Source organism: Lepisma saccharinum, chromosome 8, assembly GCF_977018435.1.
Source record: "Lepisma saccharinum chromosome 8, izLepSacc3.1, whole genome shotgun sequence".
In the NCBI taxonomy this organism is placed as follows: domain Eukaryota; kingdom Metazoa; phylum Arthropoda; class Insecta; order Zygentoma; family Lepismatidae; genus Lepisma; species Lepisma saccharinum.
In genome coordinates, this window is record NC_139236.1 from 8,647,222 (window position 1) to 8,669,376 (window position 22,155).

The 22,155-nt window shown below is 33.5% G+C and overlaps 2 protein-coding genes across 3 annotated transcripts in view; one reads left to right on the top strand and one right to left on the bottom strand.

Annotated features, from left to right (window-relative positions):
• The window catches only part of LOC145990855 (inactive dipeptidyl peptidase 10-like), a 621,213-nt gene extending 604,314 nt beyond the window's left edge, over positions 1-16,899 (top strand). For both annotated transcript variants that reach the window (XM_083126291.1, XM_083126290.1), the window contains exons 13-15: positions 3,871-4,031; positions 8,803-9,014; positions 13,693-16,899. In XM_083126291.1, the coding sequence (XP_082982417.1) occupies positions 3,871-4,031; positions 8,803-9,014; positions 13,693-13,836 (517 nt within the window). In that variant the 3' untranslated portion in view covers positions 13,837-16,899. The remainder of the gene's footprint in view (positions 1-3,870; positions 4,032-8,802; positions 9,015-13,692) is intronic.
• Positions 16,900-17,834: 935 nt separating this feature from the next.
• Dpp10 (Dipeptidyl peptidase 10) overlaps positions 17,835-22,155 on the bottom strand; it is a 283,634-nt gene continuing 279,313 nt past the window's right edge. The window contains exon 15 of the mRNA XM_083126292.1: positions 17,835-21,964. Within this exon, the coding sequence (XP_082982418.1) occupies positions 21,821-21,964 (144 nt within the window). The 3' untranslated portion in view covers positions 17,835-21,820. The remainder of the gene's footprint in view (positions 21,965-22,155) is intronic.

Here is a 22,155-nt window from a genome sequence, read left to right on the forward strand (position 1 = left end):
ATTAAAGTGTTTATTTCTAAATATTGTAATGTTAAATTGATTTACCTTCTAAATTATTTTGCTGATCCCTTCATTGGATATTTGGGCTGTTTGGAGCAAGTAGGACAAAGTAAAGGTTCTTCGTCTTCGATTATATTTCGAACACAGAGCCCATTTCTTCCCCCTAGTGTCCTCTGAAAAAAATGAAGTGCAACTCAAATTGAAAAATCATCATCATCATCATTTCCTCCATATTCATAGTCACTACAATCAATTCATTCCATTTCAACATCGGATTATATGTTGCTGTACCAGTTGTTTAAATTACATTTAATATCAGGAGGAAATTAACAGTTTCGTGAAAATGGTGCATTAATCGAAAAAATACATTGAATTTAATATTTTCAACAGTTATTACTAGGGCTCGAAAGTTGAAGACCTATAAATTGCCAAAACAAAGACCTATAAAAAAACCTAAAAATATCAAAGAAGGGACCTAAACACAGAAAAAAGAACGTATAAATGTGATCCAAATTAATTAAAAACTTCAGTTTTAATTACGTATTTAATGTATGTGGCCGTATACCGTGCTGAAAGCTTCAAAACAAGAGAACGTTGCCACTTACAGCGCGACATTCCAGGCAAGAAACGGCTAAAGGACCTTGTACCGTACCTGCTTCAGTCGTCCGAAAATGTTTTTCTCTCGTTTCAGGGATGGTTCAAATATATATATATATATATATATATATATATATATATATATATAGCTATATATATATTTCTTTACTACAGAAAGGATGTATAATAGGTGATGGTGATGATCTGATGATGATTCGAATTGAGAATAGGCAGTAAAAACGTAGTTGAAAGAAGGTGAAGTTGCAATAAAAAGCAATTAACACCTAAAAAAGGCTAAAAAAGGACCAATAAACCAAAAAACGCCGAAAAAGGCAGAAAACAACAAATAAAACCCACCTTTTTCTGGCCTACAATGACCCAAAATGAACATATATTATGTTGGGCCTCGTCTTCGGACACAAGGAAAAAAAAGGATATTTCCTCAACTTCTGACCCCTAGTTATACCTAAATCTTTGATTGAAATATTCATAAAGAGATAAAATCTCTGAATAGGAACCCTGCTATCTCTTATTGGGAAACGCAATGAATAAATATAAAATAGTTGCTCCAGGTCAAAATTGTAATCTTGTGTATTAGTAATCTATCCTATTATATACGGTATCTTGTCAGCAAATTGATACAATTAATACTAAAATTGTTGTAGCTTACCTTCATTGCAGTTCTTTTCGTCAATAAAAGACACTACAAAAATTCAAAATTTGGGAAATAATTCGGCTTCGTTGTTCACTTTCAACTGACTTCGGACAAAGACCACGACGCCTTCGAAGCACAAGCATTGAGTCCCCGTAGTTGCCGATTAAAGACAGACTATTCTGGAGATGTTAACCCTGTATCACTTATTAGGGGTCTATCTCTTATTTTGGTACTTTACCTTAAAGCACCCAGTCAGTCATGCTGCGAGCCCTAGAAAATGGAGATTGCCCTGAACATATATGCAACCACACACGAGATGTTGAGTTACTACTGCATTAACTTTGTAACCAAAATATATGATTTATCTCCAAGTTATCAAGTACATTCCCCTTGCTATGTCTGTAGAAATCGCATGACACACTTCGACTTACCTACTTTAATCCCGTGGTGAACGTAGGGCAGTATGTTCTGTAGCGTCGTCTAAATCTCTTCCAAGGATTTTATTTCCTCCTTCAGCTCAGCCACATCAGCCATTATCTACTTAGCCCTTGTTCTACCTTGTCTCCTTTTCCCTTAGGGATTCCATTCCAATGCATCCTTTCTGGTGTTATTTTCCCGGCTTTTGTCCAATTCACCCACTTTTCTTCTCTTGATCACTTCTCCAATATGTTTCTCCTGCATTTCCTCCATTGCTCTTCGATTGATATTTTCTCTGGACAATGGATCTTCAAACTATTTCAAATCATTATTGAATGTTTGGCTGTTTCTGTATTGCATTACACACTTTCCAAGTTTGTCATGAATACATTTAAACTAATATTTCATTACTACTGAACACTCTTAACTGTGTTCGTCTTCTTAGCTATAATGATATCCACAAAGGCCTGAGTTGTGTAAAAACACTCTTAGCTTTCCTGATAATCTGCTTAACACCCATTTATTCTGGTTTCGAAACTCCAAGATAATTGAAGTTTTGAGCTGTTTTCGACTCTTCTGTCAACAGCATCACCACCTTCTCACATATATGTTTAATTTGTAGGATATAAGATATAAATCATCAGAAAGAAAATTAATTTCTTCTAGTCTGTCTGTTATGGTTCACTGTATACTCCTCTCCCTCCCTTCTGTCATTCTCCTCAGGTTTCCATCTAATACCGTATATAGCATAATCGGTCATAGTAAGTTTTTTCTTACATTTGTCTTCACTTAAAATGATTTGGGCTGCTTCCCTTCGTGTATCACCTGTCATTCATGTCCATCATTTATGTCTCTTTGATGAGGATGATATTTTCTCGGTACTTCATAGGCTTTCAGGCCTTCCAGATTTATTTTATATTAATGGAGTCAGATGCTCTTCAAAGGCATGTTGCATAAATCGAGAGAAGAACGAGACAACGCCCTACGAGACATGTGGAGGCGAGACTGACTGTAAAATCGAGACAAAACCGAGACTTACTGTTCAGACTCTCAGGCTCGTTCGAGACTGGGTTATGATATTGAACATTATTTTAACTACGATATCTTCAGACATCCCAATAGAATATCTAAACTAGATAAACCATACTATATTTTTATAACAATTACAAACAAATTCATAATTTTACTCAGCGGTTACTTATGTAGTAGTGTAAAAACCTTTTCCGAGCGAGGCGTCGAAATATTGAGGACTAAAAGTGGTAAACGTTGTAAGTGCCAAAAGCGAAAGTGTTGGGAAATCACATCGTTCAGTACATCAGCCCGTAAGAACGTTCACACTAGTGCCTCTTTACAAGCCCTTTGAACTATGAGGGCTACCAGCCACATTTCACGTTTACCACATTATAAAGCATGGCACATTTGACAGTTTAACGTGGAAAACGGTGTTTGAATTATTGTGGCACTTACAGCGTTTACCAATGTTTGGTCTTCAATTGTTTCCGTTAATGACCTTTATATGCTGTGAAAGTTTGTGCCGTGACACATTGTATATTTTAAGACTTGAAACGAGGACAATGCAGATGTTGATAAACCCAGACGAAACCGAGTCACTTCTAATTCTCGCCTCGTCTCGTTTTCATACGACCCATGGAGAAAAGCTCCAAATGAAAAAAAAAAGTTTAATGCGTAGATATAAGGAAAAATACGCTTCCTTATTCGGACATACTAATTCAAACAAGAAACCTTAAGAATCAATAACATGAGTCCAGCACCTTGTTATAAACTGTCTCCTCCATTGTAGTTCGAAAATTAATCTTTCTCTTTGTGTTATATTTACAAAGAATTAGCAAAATTAACAAATGTAAGAAAACTTGTTTTTAGAAGGAGAATATACAACAATCCTATCTTTCGGCAGTAAATAAATCATTAGATATGGTATTTAAACGGGTCCCATTTATTGCATAAAACAATGCAAACATGTGACGTATTCTCCAGAGTAACTAAATCGACTAAGTAACGTTGGTGACAGTTTTTTTTTACTATTAAAAATGAGTATCAATAGCTAAGTAAGCAAATAGCTTAGCCTACTTTTAGAGACTAATTTCTCGAAAGATGATAATTATATTATATTCTTGAACTAATTGTAAGTTGAATGCTATTGTTTATAATATAATTAATTTGTTTTCTTCTTCCCGGTGCAGATACTTGCGAGACAACCTGAAATTCGTGGACAAGGAGAAGGTGGCCGTGTGGGGGTGGGGCTACGGGGGGTACATCACTGCGCTCATTCTCATACAAGACACGGAGAAGATGTTCAACTGTGGGATAGCCGTGGCACCCATATCCAGCTGGCAGCATTATGGTGAGTTCGGAGATTTGAAATGTATAATCAAAATAATAACCCATGACTTAACAACATTTCAGGGTCAGTGCATCCAACCGGCTGAGGTGTGATCAGCACGACGAACCCCCAGTCTCTCTTGCAGGCTTTCCACGACCAGGTTACACTACTCATTCGTAGCTCCCCGATTTCCTCACGATGGTGGGTAGCCACCGGTCCCATACACAGGCCAAAATCTCAGGAAACGTTTTCACGCTTCCCCCAGGAGACCTGCGTGCATCCCGCAGCCGGAGTCCAAAGCTTACGCTATACAATGCTACGGTACGGGACATATGCAAAAGCTTTGGGATAGTGTTTGATAAACAATTAAATTGGAAGGCACAAATCGAATTTATTGTGAAAAATTTTTTGGTGAAACTTAATTTTTTGTTTGATTTAAAACATAGTCTGGACGCTAATGATAAAGATCGCCTTATGCAAGCACTCGTCCTATCCACAATAGACTATTGCGCTCCAGTGTACAGTATACTAATACTAATACAGGGCCTAAACTACAAACTTCAAAAAGTTCAGAACTGTGTGCATAGCCTACGTTTCATATTTAACCTAAAAAGAAAATATCCTCCTATTTAAAGAGGCTTTCTCGGCTAAACATTAACAGCAGAAGAAAATACTTATAGCTCACCTTGATGCACAAGACTCTCAAAATTATTTATCCGATAAGATCAATCGAACACGATATCCGCAAGAAACACAATCTGAAAATCCCCAAACATAAAACCGCCACCTGTAACAAGTCCTTTATTGTTACAGGGATCAGGGAATAGAACACCATTGACTAACATTATTTGCCATTATTAAAAAACTAAAGAACTTACTATTGCCCAAACAAATATATTAACTTACATATTTTAATAATTGCACCTGCAACGTATACCTATCACCTCCCCCCTCACAATGTACTAGTGATGACTTATTACTTATATTTACTCGACAATACTTTACTAATCAATTCAATGTATTAATTTATCATTGTATAATCTTTATATTATTGTTATTGTATTACCATGATCATTATATTTATTTTTATTTTTTTGATTATATTTATTTATTGTATCTCTGACAAGGGTTGGTTTTAAGAACAGCCCATGAGGCCCAAACACACATACTTAAATAAAGACTACATCTATTCTATTTTATTCTATATGAAATGTATGCTCCAAGCGAATGTGCATTGCTCTGATTACACTGGACAACAAATATTAACGTTTTCTTTGTTAAATGGAAAAGTAAAGGTGATTGTTATGGGATTCTTTTCGCTGATTTCAAATCTGTTAACTGTTTTTCTCTATCCGGCTCAGATTTGTTGTAATACACTTTTTTGTTATAACGAAATAACCTTGCTTTATTGAAACTAATATTTGTCACATATACTGGCCTAAAATGTATTTCTAAAGGATTTTCGGCTGTGATAAGCTTATTAAGCTTGAGTAACTTCACTTAAACTGCCGTTGATGGAGGGAGATAACCCCAAATGTTCGACCAACAAATGGATTTAGGAACATTACATCCCAGTTTCTGTAGTTATCAAGAAGCTCACTAACAAGTTCTTTGTAGTTATCTGCCTTGTGATTTCCGAAGAAATTCTTTAGAACTTCTTGGAATCATCCCCCTCTGCCACCTCAACTTCATTCAAACATGGGAAGAGTTTCACTATAAGCGACAGACCTTCTAGCTGAAGTAATATCATAGTAGTTCACGATATGCTAAGTCTTCGCAGTTATTTCAGAGATTTTTGTAATGCAAAAATAGAAATCTGTTGAGGAGTTAAACTGTTTTCTTCAAGTCTTGGGCACTACGTATGGCATACATAACAGTGTCTCACATGAAACACAGCAGGTATGAGGAGCCCAAGATTTATCCTGGTCATCTATTTTGCAGCTAAAATATAGTTTACATGATTTCCTAATCACTGGAGTTATGTTTCCTTTTTGAGATTTCGAAGTTGACTCAGAGCATGCACAGATCCCCGGGGAGGGCGAGAGGGATTATCCCCTCCCAAATGGCAGTTTTTTTTTTATATATTATATGCCTAATGTTTTTGAAGGCCCAAATATTATTAAATCAACTTTATCCTCAGATCTGTTTATCCTGATGGTAATCAACCAGTATTTTATCAATGTTGTCAACAATGCCATTGTTGTCATCAATGATTGGGTTCCGCAGAAACGTTTTAAGCAATTCAAATCACTTTCATTCACGTTTTGGAACTCATAATGCTTGTACTTTTGCTACTGTAATAGAGCTTAATGGTAAAAATAGGCTATAAGGAGAAAACAATGTAAATGCGTTACAAAAAAAGGAGCCCTATAGAAAATTTCTCACTTCATATTCAGAATCAGCATACAAAAACACATAAGAATCAGTGAAAATTATTCATTTAACAAAATCATTGTTGCCCAGTGTTATGGATGTAAGATTTACATAAATCGGAAATAACTAAGAAAACCATGTTCATTAAATAATATTATTTTATTATGACATGCGAAATAAGAAATTTGAAATTACAGTAATACGACGCATGTTCCAAACGCAGCTTGGTGGTAACAGAAACGTAAATCGTAAATCAGCAGGAAAAGCTGCCTAGATGGACGATATTTCTGTACCTGAACTGAATAGAGCACAGAGAACTTTTTCGTGCAGATATGTGTCTCAACATGAAAATGATGAGAAACTGAAATTGCAGAAATCGGAAATACTGATAGAAGACAACAAAGCAGAGGAATCATCGGAAAATACTCAGGTCAATGAAATTGTCACGGGGGTCAGAGGTGAATCTGCATATCTGCGGTGAGATTCCGCATGCTTGGACGGGTGAGTTCCATCTTCCCTTACCACAGCTAAGCAATATCAAAACAATTCTAGTATCAGACTCTTTGGAAAATACAGGATATTCCCGAGACCTTGAATCAAACTGATAGGGTGGATGGAGACTGACCCAAGTACCGATATGAGATAAAGAACCCCGGTCGGGAAACGCATCACTAAAAACTTATAAGTCGAGACTAGTTGGCTCCCTATAACATCGGAATAAGTTGCGTCTCGTAGTTGTAATAAGACAGTGTATCGTAGCACATTGCGACGAAAACTTTACAATATGTATTCAAAATGGCGGCCCCCAGCGTCGATTTAATTTCATTCCCATTCCAAATAGACTAGAAAATTGCGCTTCGTTTTTAGAATGGGATAGAAAATATCCCGCGGCTAAGGTACGTGATAAAAAAAGATATGTCCCATAACAATATCACCATAGTTGCATCATCAAGCTTCTTCTTTCCATTCATTATTAAAAATCATGGCAACGTTCCTATTAATTTAAAATATTTCGTGCTGTTCTTCACAAGCTATTGATATTTGGTGACATACTTTTTTTTTTATTGCGCCTTTAGGAAATCCGGTATTTCCATAACCACTGGACCTATTCAGACGAAACTAGAAGCATTGTAATGATCAAAATATTCTATGTATGTTCTGGTACTCAGAATGTGATTATATATTTGTGAAATATACAATGTACTGATAATTTTTTGTAATTCTTTCTCGCAAAGCTCTGTACGAATGCTATCCCATTTGAAATTTGCCGTTGCTATGGTGCATTTAAATCAGTGAATATGATGGAAAACGAATAGAGCCAAGAGAGATCCGAACCGCATTGATATATTTTTGTATGCATAAACCACAGAAGTAATAACTTTGCCTTCCTGTTTTAAAATGTATTTACAATAAAAATGAGCTAATTGAAATGACATGAAGTCTGTGAGCTTTGCACATTTCAATTACTTCTATAATGACAGTACCGCCTGTTATGAATTTGCCTTCCTTGCTGCTTTACATATGAATTGCAGGCAACTTCTGCGCGTGGTCATACAAGGAGAACATGCAAATAATATTTGTGTTCCATGCAAAAACATGGAATGCCCTACCTAAGAGCATGCGAAATGTATCTAAAATAGAATGTTTCCAAAATGAAGTAAATAAATTCCTGTTAGCAGAGCAGAGATTGTATTAAAATACTATGATGTAACTTGTATGGTTATGTTGTGTTTTGTTTTGTCCATATCTTCTTTTTTATTTTTATGTAGTCGTCGTTTTACCATTTCCATTTGATGTTATTTTAATCATATAACATTTTGAGCCTCCCCGATGGCGCAGTGGTAGTGTCGTCGTCTTGTAATGAAGGGGTCCCGAGTTGGATACCCGGTGGAAGCACATAGTGGTTCGTATTCCACTTTAAATTGTAGGTGCAGTCCCGATTACCTTTGCTGTGCATAAAGTGGACTTAAAATAACAATTCAATTCATATAACATGTATTACAGTTATTTGATCAGTAGTAGTATTCTGTAGCCATATCGTACTTTTATGTTGTACTGTATTAATACCGTTAACCACATATCAGAAATGTAAATTTAAATGTAATCCATTACTCGGGTTAGGTGGCAGAACAGCCTCAGGCTGAACCTTGCCCACGCAAATAAAGAATTTGAATTTGATAATTTGAAAAAAAGGGGGCGAACACACCAGAATTTCCTTGCATAAATACTATGTTCACAATTTATTTTTGTCAGTATAAACAACTTAGAAGCACACGATTCAAACGAAAATTGAATTCCAGTTCTGTATCTTGCAATGGTAATTTAATTTCAGAATTACCTTGTATGAAAAGGAAATGTGTGGTTACATATCTATCTTTGATCTTTAATTTAACGCACATATTTTCTTCTCGCTTCCCAGATTCTGTTTATGCGGAGCGATACCTGGGCCACCCTCAGCAGTCGGGCAACTTCCACTTCTACGAAGCGTCCGACATCACGAGGCAGGCGGCCAACCTCAAGAACAAGACGTTCCTGCTGATCCACGGCACGGCGGACGACAGCGTGCATTATCAGCAGAGCATGTTCCTCGTCACCCAACTCATAGAGCAAGGGGTCATATTCAGGCAACAGGTAAATAAGGTTCTCATCGTCATCAGGATATCTTTAATTCAGCCAGGTCTTTTGTCTATCTCTTCTTCAATTTGGTCATGACATTTTCTGAACTCAATATTTCTGCCGTCGAGAATATTGTCCTCCAATAGCATCTCCTATGAGCTCTTCAGTAACTTACACTTATAGATCAATACAAATTCCAACCACCTTTTTTATTAAGGTAATATTTTAGTTCTTCCCATTGACATGTTATTTCAGTCAAAAGAACATCATTTAACTGAAACACAATAAAAATGATCACATAAAGACTCGTAGCATTACGTGATGCCTCTCAGGATATTGGGTAATAATATCTCTGTTCGTTCGTTGGTCAAATGAAAATCAAAGTTAAGTTTTTACTAAGAGAAAAAAAGTATATTTTACTTCTTAGTAAAATAAATACTTATGTGCATAAAATCCATTTCACTCAAAGAAACAGCTTCTCTGAACTTGACCACTCTTTAAAACTCAAAGGCCAAACTGAAAGTAAAGACAAAACACAATCGTAATTCCCATGGCTACAGTTCATACAAGATATGTACATAAAGGTTAGTGACTATCCTGACATTATCAGTGATAGGTTTAAATATTAAATACCACAAGAATCATAAAATGAATAACAGATATTAAGATTAATAATAGCAATACACATTTGTACAACGAGATAGGTAATTAGGAAAGAACAATACACATTTGTACAACGAGAAAGATAATTAAGAACAATATATATTAGTGCAATGGGAAAGGGCGTGTCAATCCAAATGAAAAAAATAATATCTACAATAGGAAAAAATAAATCAATACAGGGTATACACAAATGAATGGTGCGGTTATAAATGCCAATAAAATATTTATTTTTCACCTTACGTGGTTGCAGAAAACACTGTTAGTGGCGGAAACTGTCCCAGGTTTTGATTCGCGAGATAAAATTCCAATCCTTCAATGTGGGCTCTCCTGGTCACGCGACACACATCAACGCAGTAATCAAAGTTGTTCCAGACACGGTGTAACATGTCCACTGTAATGTCCTGTACTGCATACATTATCCGATAACGAAGTTGCTGGATGGAAGTTGGCATTGGTTGTGCATAAACCCTATCTTTATTAAATCCCTATAGGAAATCGCACGGCGTGGGATCCGGGAACGAGGAGGCCAAGGGAGATTGTAATTTTTTTGTGAAAAATTCTTACGTGATGGAGACCATATTTGGAATCAGCGTATCAAAATGATTGTAATTTTAACTAGCATATCAAAAACTGTGACGGTTTCTGCCTCTAACAGTGTTTTTTGCAACCACGAAAGTTGAAAAATAAAATAAAATATTGACATTTATAATCGCACCAAGCATTTGTTGTGTATACACTTGCAGTTTAACAAAACTATGTAAAAGCCATCAAGCTGGTATACTTCAGGTAGTAATAAAGTCAGCTAACCATTTTTTTTTAAATTTAGTAGATATCGGTATCTATAGTAATTCTTCCATTTACACTTCTTTCACTCATACCTTTCTTGCTTCTCTAACACTCTTCCTTCCTGACATATAACCATCTCTTTCTCTTTCACATACGTTATTGCCTGCATTAAACTTCTACCATCAATATTGACTTACTTGACTAATTCCTTTTGCTCCTAGTGGAGTATAAGGCCTCTGTGAAGCATTTCCATCTTGTCCGGTTCTTCGCCGAACTCTTGACCTCCAATAACATCTTCTCTTGTTGCTGCAGCTCCTGCTCGATTATCCTTCTCCACGTACTACATCTGGGGCGTCCTCTCTTTCGCGCTCCCTGAAGGTTACAATCCAAAGCATCCTTTTCTATGGAGCCATAAGGTTTTCTTAGGGTGTGCCAAACCCAAGCCCGTACCCAAGGGGGGAAGAGAGTTTATGGCCCCATGCTCCCCCCCCCCCTCGAGCTATGAAAAAATTAATTTGAACAAATAAAAATCTTCGAAAATAACGTTGATGATATTTCAAAGTTTTCAAGAATTTCGATATTGTCCTTGCACAAATGAATGGGTTGTTTCTGGAGACAGACAGCCTCCAGAAGTCTGACATTGCACAACACGTGTGTAGGACTGATTCCACATCAAATCACCCAGAAAAATATCGAAATCCAACTCACCGATTCAGATTTTCATGAAACTTGGTGTACTACCAACGAATGTAAGTGCAAAGTATTTCTTCTCTACACCTCACAGTTATTGAGAAACAGGGGGCTAAAATTTCTGAATTTTGTATGGATCGGTCATAGCCGAGGCCAAGGTAGTGGCCTTCAGTGCTTAACAGGAAAGTTATATCTAAAAGTCAAATCGACATATCACTTTGAATTTTTTTCTGTACTTCATTACATATACGCGCATTCCGTTTGAAAATTTGGCACCAAGATTCCTTTGCACTGAGAGCCAGAAAAAAAATATTGTATTGTAAATAATGTTGATTTTTTTTTTTTGTGTCAACGTCTGATGTTACTAAAATTGCATTATCACTAAAAGGCAATGCAGTTATCATGCCAATTTTTTTCAATTGAAGCTTAAAGTATATTCTAAAAGGCTATAAAATAAAATTAGTGGCTTTTTTACTGCTTCTATGAATAAATCGTCATTACATCAATGTTATGTACTTGTACTTTCATGTAAGTTATTTATTCCATGCCAAATCATCACAAAAAAATGAACTTTTCAACCCGACCATTTCAGATTTACATTAAATTTCGTAGGATGGTAGAACGCATGAAGTATTTTACATATGTAAAATTTTAGGCTTGAGTGATACACGGTATTCATGCAGCAGGGTTGCCAACCTTATAATAAATGCAAAATTTGATTGATTGATTGATTTAGTTTATTTTACTTCGCGTTTTGTGCCTCTTGGCTAATTTGCGAAGATGGGGATGAGTGATGAAATGATGAAATTGATGAATGGACATTCACAAACAACCAAGCCCGAGCGGGATTCGTAAGTGGGACCCTTGGCGTCGGAGCGCGATGTGCTAACCACACGGCCACAGGGTCGGGCAAATGCAAAATGTATATGCTTACAAGATCAAATAAAACAATTCATAACTTTGCTTCCAATTATGATATAACTTTCATCTCGAGCTTATTTATATGCTAATGGAGAATAGTTTTCATAAGAAATATTTTCATATGAAAATATTGAAATTTTCACTTCAAGGTTACATGATATAAACATAAAAACATATGTATGTCAAGTTTTGTGGGAAATGATATATGTATCGTTGATGAAGATTCAGTCGAGGATAGGTAAACTATCTCACTGTTTTACTTACTCTGTATTGAGGAGTGACTTCGGAACAACAGATTATCCCATTCGTGTGTTCATTTAGCATAATTTTAGGCTAATTATATGTATGTATATCATACCTCTGATTTGGAAATGGAAATGCTGTTTACTACAAGAACACACACATTGTTGCGATACATGTTTTTGCATGATACAATATATTCAAGACAACTACGCATAATTTGTTCATTCTCATTGCAAGAGGAATTTGTTCTGCAGGCAGATAGAGATAACATAACTGATTGATGGATTGACTTTATAGTATGGACACATTAGCACATAGCCTATTTGGCACGTCACGTAATACTGTGATAAGCTCCTTGACTAAAACAAGATTGAGGTTAGGTTAGGTTAGGTTAGGTTAGGCTAGGATAGGTTGGACTCTAAGATGAAAATTAAAAACTTAACTCTTACAAACTTAATTCCTAAGTTTTTAATACTGATTCATTCATTCAATATTTGAGAACAACTAAAAGTATACTATAGTAAAAGCTGAGGCTGTAAAGGAATACTTAGCACACAGATGGACAAACGCAGGACAACGCAACCATACAAAAGATTATCCTATCCGTGTGACCTGGCGCCAAAGCCTCCTTGTCCTTCAAGAAGCACTTACCAGGGTGTACCACGTGGATGCGAGGTTGACATTTTAACACCTTAGAAGAAGGTCGCCCCTTACACCTTAGGTAACATAGCCAATGGAGAAAGTATGTGATCATGTTAGCAAGGAATTTGCTAGGAAACGAAGTGCGATACTTCAGTGTCAAAATAAATAATTCCTCCATTGATGCGTGCAACCTTCATCGGCTTCAAAATGTTTCATCGTGTTGTAAGAGTATAACATAGGTGAATAACTTTTACATGGGGAAACCCCTTGAAGAAGCCCGCCTTCAGCCGCATACATTCAGGGGCATGCGCTTTACATTTACAATTTTCATTTTTCATGTCGTTTGCATTGGTTTTTAAGATTTCAATAATTAGCTACAAGTACCCTGGTGGTTTTGTTTTCCAAAACAACCAAGATTTATATATTGTAAATTGTTAAAGACAAGAAAGATGAATAATGTTATTAAGATTGGTATGTAGTTAGTTGAATAACCGCGATAGGAATATCTCTACAGTAAATTCCCAAGTAAAAATATTAGGTGAGCAACAGTGCCCTTCCAGCATGAACACGAGCATAATGTATAAATTCAGTGTTTTTATTAGTGAATGGGTTGAACTTTTAGCACTGTTCTCATCTCTAATTAATGGCAGATAAACTGCAGATGTGATAATGGTAATTATATGTAACGTTTCAATATGTTAATTTCTTGTAATTAAGATTGAATAATGCTTTGGACTATTTATTTCAGACGTATCCAGACGAAGATCATACTTTTTCAGGTGTAAAAGACCACTTGTACAAGTTGATGGAAGATTTTCTGAATGAAAGTTTCGGACCGCTGGACTTTGTAGAATGGGAGAGTGCTACGAGTTTCTTTAATTTCAAACAATAGAATGGGGGAGAGGGTGTTCCGACAAAAATGGTGCACTCTTCGTTGTTAAAATGGTGTGCTGTTCATCTCCAGGGTAAATTCAAGGGTGGAGAATGCTAACTGCTTAAAAAGTATGTTTAACAAATATTATTACGTCTTTCGCGCGTGGAAAGTGACAAGAGATTATTTCGTGTATAATCATTGCAGAAGACAAATACAGAAATATTATGTCGGAATCACAAGGTGAGAGCAACTGACTGTAGACAAGTGTTAAGGAAATGAAAAAGTACGTGCTACACTATGTGAAATAACCTGCTTTATTTTTACCGGCAACGTTTGCTTACAAATCAACCTCTGCTATTTTAGCATGTAGAAAGTTTCGTCCGTGAGACGAAAAGTTTTCCAAGCAAGTGTAATACTATGGAGAATTGTAATGTAAAAGTCTGGCAATTACAAATTTTACAAGAAAAAAAACAAACACAAAATGTTCAAAATCACATAACAGGCAGTCGATCTGAGATGATGGTATTCCTGGAGTATTTTTATGATGCGAATGACATTTATTTTTTAAGCCCTTCATGTAAATTAAAAGGATGGCATTGGTTCAACCATGCCAATGTAGTTTTTTGTATGTCTGCTATGTGCGTTTGACAGGACAATCGTAAAATTCGTATTATAATTTATACTAGGAACACCCAAATTATATTTTAACTCAAGACGGTACCATCTGATAAGAGATACATCATTATATATTTAAAAGCTAAAGAGGCAAGATATATATTTTAACCTTGGCTTCTGATTATAACACTAACTCAGGTGTGATGTCTTGTTGTAGATCGAGACGAACGTCCAGTTATTTTAAACTTAAAATATAAGATACATGTAATGTAAGCACTGGAGTGAAATTTGAAGTGTGTGATGTTTTACTACACTGAGAACAATCTAACTTGGTGTCCGCAGTTTCTCCAAAAACAATATTCAGTGTTTGTAACATTTATATTGTAAATCATTTACAAATGTCGGTTTCTTTCATTAACATGTTCTATTCTTAAAGAAAAGTCTCATATGTATTTGTACTTTATTTCATAAAAGACAAGCATTTTCGCCATTATTCTTTATACGATCTTCACATCGTTTTTTAATAGTCATCTTCACTGTTTATAGAATATTGTGCTGTATTTTTATGTCTGATGTGTATGGCCTAATATGTTGTTACAATTGTTTACGGTTTCTTGGATTTATTGCTGTATTTTTACGAGTAGCTTTTTAAGGCCTATTACAACGTTAATCCTGCTGAGAAATAAGTATCCGAAGTTTCAAAATATTCCATTTCCTTTCCTTGATATGTTTATTATTAAGATAAACAAATGTTCAACAAAATTTTAATTTTCTCATCTTCGAAATTTATAAGTAGTAATTTTCAAGCTAAATCAGAATATTTGATTTAAAATCCTTTCATACACATAGATCAAAGTTATTCCACCATAATTCATTTTGATGATTCTAACTTCTAATTAGAACTTCTAATAAAGTATTGATTGTTATCTACAATTTACTGTGATACCAGAACAGTTATAATTATGTTTAGAACATATGATTATTTAATAACAAATTTGATTTCTATACTTGCTTATTACGCATTTGTTGACAGGATACCGTGTTTCAAAGAACACAAATTACAATTTAAGAAACGTATAATTGGAAACAATGAATATTAAGTAAATACTTCTCAAGAATACAATAAATATTTACATTTACAGTTTATTACATATTTTACTTTTTTATATTTCAGATCATTTTTGTCAAGTCGAATATTTGATTTCAAATTTCAATGTTACTGCACACATATATATATATCTCAACAGGAATGTATAAATATTATTGGTGGAATAGGTGGATATAGGAAAGGACAATACGTTGGTGTCATGTGGTGTTTGTTTGATGGCAACCATGTTTAGTGTTATGTGGGTTCTACTTTTGTAGTTTTTATTGTCAAATTGACATGTAAAAATAGTAATTTTCAGAGAAATTATTTAATATTATTATGTATTGTATAATTTAAATTACAGAGATAAGAATCATGTGTGTTATCGTTTTTGGACCGTACATTATATTATTTTTTACAAGCCTGAAAGGAAAAAAAAATCTGTAAATGCGAAATAAAAATAAGTTAATAGATCAACGTTTAAATTCATCGAAGTAATTAAGCTAGCAACAAGTTGAACGATTTCATTACACGAATAATGTAGTATAATAATTTTTAATATGTATCTGAATTAATAGTAGTTTACCGATTCTTACCCAAAATTTTGATATGAGGGGTTCAGAACACAAGTAGTGTAACTCCATTCAAGATAGTTTCAAAAAATGCACATCTAGATAACTTAGTTGCATGTTTAGCTTTTGGAGCACAAACACAGTGGTGACACTATGAGCAAGAATTTGAAACTTTGCAGGTACTTCTAGCACTGAAATGTTGATACTTCACAGTTCTAAGTTATACATGTAACTCCATTTCCACGAAAAGTAAAGTTACGGCACTTGTGATCTGAACCCCTCATATATCGGTACACTGCTGGTGCTGGTTATTAATATAATTTTTACTGTTTTCTCTCCGATTGATAACTTATTCCTTACCATTAGACAACATTTTCATCTATATTTCTTAATGATAATTATTATTTTCTATACTTACCTTTTGGAATTATTACTATGCACCAAAGTTAAAATGACAGTCGTGTTAAATAAGTGGAAGCTGGTAGTGCTACAAGATAAACCATAGGAACAAAAACAATCAAAAAAATTAACATTGGATAATATATATATTTAACACTGTCATATATTTTCAAGATGTACATCTGCATGTAATCGTGTGTGCATGTGTTCAGCCGTACAATATTGTAAATAATCGTGCATATACTGTTACTGCTTCTAGTTTTTAAGAACTGTGTTTTGCTCCATCCTTTAAAATCTGCCGTGTGCATTGGTGGGGTGGAAATTCTGATAGTGTAACAAAATAAAATGTTGGAAAATGTTTGTTATGCAATTTTTATGCGTATACCATTATTTTGTAATAAAATAATATCCCATAATAGTAATTGTGTTTTAATTAGACTATCAATTTTACATATTTTCGTGTTTGTTTTTCAATTTCAGTGTATAAAGATTATATGGTTTATTAGTAGCGAGATATTCTACTTTTTACACTAACGTAATTATGTTTCATTACATCGTGATATGTGGGCAGCGATTTGATTTGAGAAATACTGCTTAGCAGTGTGAGTGAGTGTGTGTGTTAATGTGTGCATTGTATACATGCAAAACACACACACTCACACACACACACACACACACAGAGAGAGAGAGAGAGAGAGAGAGAGAGAGAGAGATCACCAAGCAGTATTTCATAAGCAGTTAGGAAGACACTACCTACATGTCTAGAGTATACTGCAGTGATATGACATGTTCCTCCTGAAAAATGAATGTCAACCTAAAATTATGTATTAAAATAAATTATGTATTGATATTGAGAAAGCTTACGTATGTAGATTTTCTGGTGAAATTCAGAAAATCCAAAGTTGTATGAATTAAGAGAAACTTTACACCACACATGGAAAGACAATTTAGCTAGTCTGCCAGTTGATCATTAAACGTTTCCACATTGTATTTCAAACTTTGAATATATATAAAAGTATATAAAATATTTTGTCTCAAAATGTGGGAAAAAGTATAAAAGAACCAACCATGAGTGGATGTGTCGTCCTAAATAATGTATTAATTTCAATGGCATAATAACGCCACCACCTTGCAACACACTCAGTCATGTTCTACCAACGCAGCTTGGTTTATGACGATATTATAACTTGTAGACATAAATTATTACAACAGTCCAGAATAATACTCATGTCTTCACGGATAGGTACGTTGAGTAAGTGTATCACTGAAAAGTTCAGCTAGTCCTTCTTAATATATTTGCCTTATAAATTAACTATCTACTAGCAAATAATAATTCTACAGCATTTCCTTAATAGAGGGATTTTATTATAGTGGGTAAAAAGTCTAATAACAATGTTATACAATTAACTTTCAAGAGAAAATCTCATTATATACAATAGTTTACATAACAATAATAATTATTAAGAAAATCTTTCTTTGTTCAAGAAATTCTACAAACTAAATCGGAAAATTAGTTTAATAGGCATTTCAATTGGTTGGTGCTAGGCACAAATATCTGAAATTAAGAAACAAATCGCCAAAAGTTTCTAGATATTTTGATGGATATTATATCTTTGGCAATTAACAAACTTTTTCTTAGAAGTACCTCATTTGTATGTAACATATTATTAGCATCTATTTGCCTAACCGTTCAACAATATTTTCAGTTTATATATTCATAGAAGTAACATTGTTCAACCACTGAAATCAGTAACAAACTGAAGGTATAATACAGATATATTTTATTGCTTATAAATATCTACATACTGTAGAGAAAAATATTATTGAAATATAATTCAATCAACTCAATATATGATAAGTGCATTAGCAATTAAACTATTGAATACTTGAATTAAATGTTCATAGATATATGTATTTAAATGCTAGTAAATAAATGTAGGAAAAATAGCATCAATTACCTGAAGAAGTATTCTAGTTACAATTTCGCAACCTTGCAATGGGAAGAACTTCAAAATGTATTGTTAGTGGTCATCGTATTTGCATTATCCGTCTTCCAATTTGAATTTCAAATTTCGTAGTTTAAATAAGACAATGTTATAAAATTGTCTTCATTCATTAATATATGCATATTCTATAGTTACACTTATCACATCTAAATAATACAGTAAAATATGTTTGAAATATAATTCTCTGTTTGGGTCAATATGACCGATAATTATCACAACAATGATGAGAAATATGAAACTAAATTAAAGAGGACTACATTATAATTTATATACACATATGGATTGAGTAAAATGTTATTTATCACGATATTCTACAATACTAATAAATATAAGCATTTGCTTTGCAAATTTCAGTTTTTCCTGAAAGTATAACTAACTCATTGATAGCTTTTTAAAAGGGAAAGACACGTAAAATAAAGAAAACATGGATTTCTCCTTCAGTGGTTCATGGCCCCAATGATTATTTCTTGTTTTATAAGTTTACGTAACTGAGAAAAAAGTATTAAAATGATCTCAAATATAGAAAGCATTACTAACAATATATTATTTGCACAACTTGCAATGTTTGGATAGTGCATTAATTTTCTGATGCGATTTATTTGTTCGTCTATCATATACAATTTTAAGAATTGATCTAGATTTACGACTATTGTTTAAAGTAATTTTATTTTCAAACTAAAGTAATTTTCTAAATTTAACATAACATTTATAGACGTCTCTTACAGAACAGTTATATAATGCATCTGAAAGTTATATGTCATGTTAATAACTGATCAACTGATATTAACAATTGGATCAAGTTTTTATATATCATAAACAAAGAAGTTAGAACACAATGGATACATGGAAAACATTTCTTGCTTAATAAATGTTTGCTATAATTCATAAGCGAACTATATAATAAAGATGGATAATAATAAATTCATCATATGCACCAAATGAAATCTATTGGTTATCTTATTTTCAAAATCCACAAAGTTATAATTTGAAATAGGTCTAAATAATTGTTTAATATATCTTTGAAGTAATTAAGCTACCAAAAGTATGGAGTCAACTAGAATAATAATGTTAGATTAGTTAATATAAGAATTACATTGTTTAGCATTATAAAATATGATTAGAACAATATTAATGAATGTTAAGCATTAAATAGCTTCACCTGTTTCATGTGATGATATCGTGTAGTAAAGCATAAGCAATGATAAAATATTATTATAACTAACCGATCTAATGAAATATGAAAATTAACGCCAACTATAAATTCCATTTTTCTGATTAAATCGAAAATGTGCAAAATATTTGTCCAAGTTGTAGGTTAAAGTGTAAATATGACGCATTACTAATTCCTGTCTATAAAAGATATATCCTAATGCAAGCATTTAATTTATATCTAACACTCACGTAACTATGCAGCTTCAAGCTTTCTAGGAGAAAACATATAACCTATTTGAGAAAAGTATCTATCATTCGGTACTTTTCAGAACATAATAACGCAATAATTGCTTTAAAATGCTGCGTTGTTGAAAGAGGAGAAGTACATTGTCTTCTAATATACCAGTTATAAATGTTAATTTTGATATTCCTCTGTAGCAAAATTTATAATACTGAATCGAAATAATACTTCAGTATTTCTTGTTACTAGATTTTAATAATATGAAGGAAAAAAACGTTCTCAACCTCGAATTTAAAAAAGTGAGTTATAATCACTGCTTGAATTAAAATCACATCATTTATTACCCGTGATACATTTATGTACACACATCCGCTTCTAGTAAAATACTGATTCCATGTAACTATGATTTAATAAGTAATTTTAATTTAAAAATTCATGTTTGAAATATAATATTCTCATTTGTAGTTAATCAGCATGGTATGAAATAATTTGCTCATAATTTTAAGGACTTAATATAGTTTAATGAAAATAGGATAATAAAATACACGCACAGCCACAAGACAATGAATGGCCACTTTAGTAACCTATGCTTTTAAAATAATAAGCGAAAAGCCATTTATTATTGAAATTCACATAAAAATGTTATTTATACGCTCACGTTTTTATCGGTGCATATATTTTCTATCAATATACAAATTAATAGAGATTTCTATTATTTACAGATTGCTCAACATATCATGATTATATAATGTTTCATTAACTAAAAGTAACACTATATAATCTTTCAGATCACTGCCTTCGTAAGTATTGTCTTTGAACTATGTTATATTATTATGTTTTTCTGATAAACATATCTCATAATTATCTGTTGTACTTCTCCTCTCGAGCGAATACTCTTCACTATATATTCTTATTTCTCTGAAAAAATGAATAAATATACTTAAATTATAGATTGACTGTGCAGATCTACAGATTATAGATTCCTAAAATTTCTTTGTACTTTATCATGAAACCAAAGTAGCTTCATGTACTTAAAATTAACATCCATTTAACAGATTAATTTGTTTTTGAAAGACTTCCACGGTAGTTCACAATAAGAGAATATAGCATTATGGAGAAATTTTATTTGTTGATATGAATTCATTGTGCTAAGCTAACTTCTCTGTTTGAGTTAAAATTTAAACTGAAAATAAATTCTCTGAATATTGTTTTTTAAAACAATTTCGTATAGACATTAGAAGAGATCTACGCTCCCGTCACATACACTTCAATTCCCCCGTTTATGCCTCTGTAACTGCGACAAGGAAATCACGTGACATACATTGAAATTATTGCACTTGAGCATAAATTCTGATCAATCGTAAGTTGTTCATTAACACCTCAGCCAGCAAACAGGAATCTTTACAAGAATCATGGCAAAAGTAAAGGATATACCTATTCTATTTGAGATCTTTATTAGTGTATCGTAAAGATGTCAAAATAGGTAATAGATACCACGACATATGTTTAATTTTTAACCGTCCTTACCACACACCAGAAAATACTAAAACTTTGCGATGTGTCTTGAAGGAGTTACTTTGTTTGCTGATCTTAGATATCCAACTACTGTTCATAGAATTTGTTACTGACTGGGCAATATGTTACTAACTCAGTACGAGAGAAGATGCAAGATACTATAATTTGCTTTTCGTTTCATTACTGTCCTCTTACACTCTTCGGGTTCCACGCAGTTCCTCGAAACGCGTGCTCAGTTCGCATCACCAAATGAGATTCCCACACCTCCATACCACTCTCATCTTGAATAGTCAAAGTTATTTTCCATCTTCTATAGATCTTGATTCTTTAAAATATTGCTCACTTGGAATGATGCATTTTGATACCACAGTCGAAAACAACAATAAATTTGAATTTCAATTCAGAATGACAGAATTCATTCCTCAGATCCGCCATTTTTAAGTCCTGGTTTCATTTCTTCCGCCATCCTTTTCCTGAAACAGTCCTCGAAAAAGTTGGTTACTGATTGATATAGATGTGTTTTCACTCTCCTTAATCCGTGACCTTCGTCTGGATACACCTGTGGGTTTAAATTAATATTAGAACACAAAGGGAAAAAACAACAACTGTGGAGGAAGGAAATGTACCATGTTCTCTAAGCGTTGTCAAACTATCTTTGTACATATCACATATGTATCATTTAACGAAAATCTATAGGTATAAAGTTTATTAATAATAAAATAAATAATTTTTCAAAACGTATTGATGTCA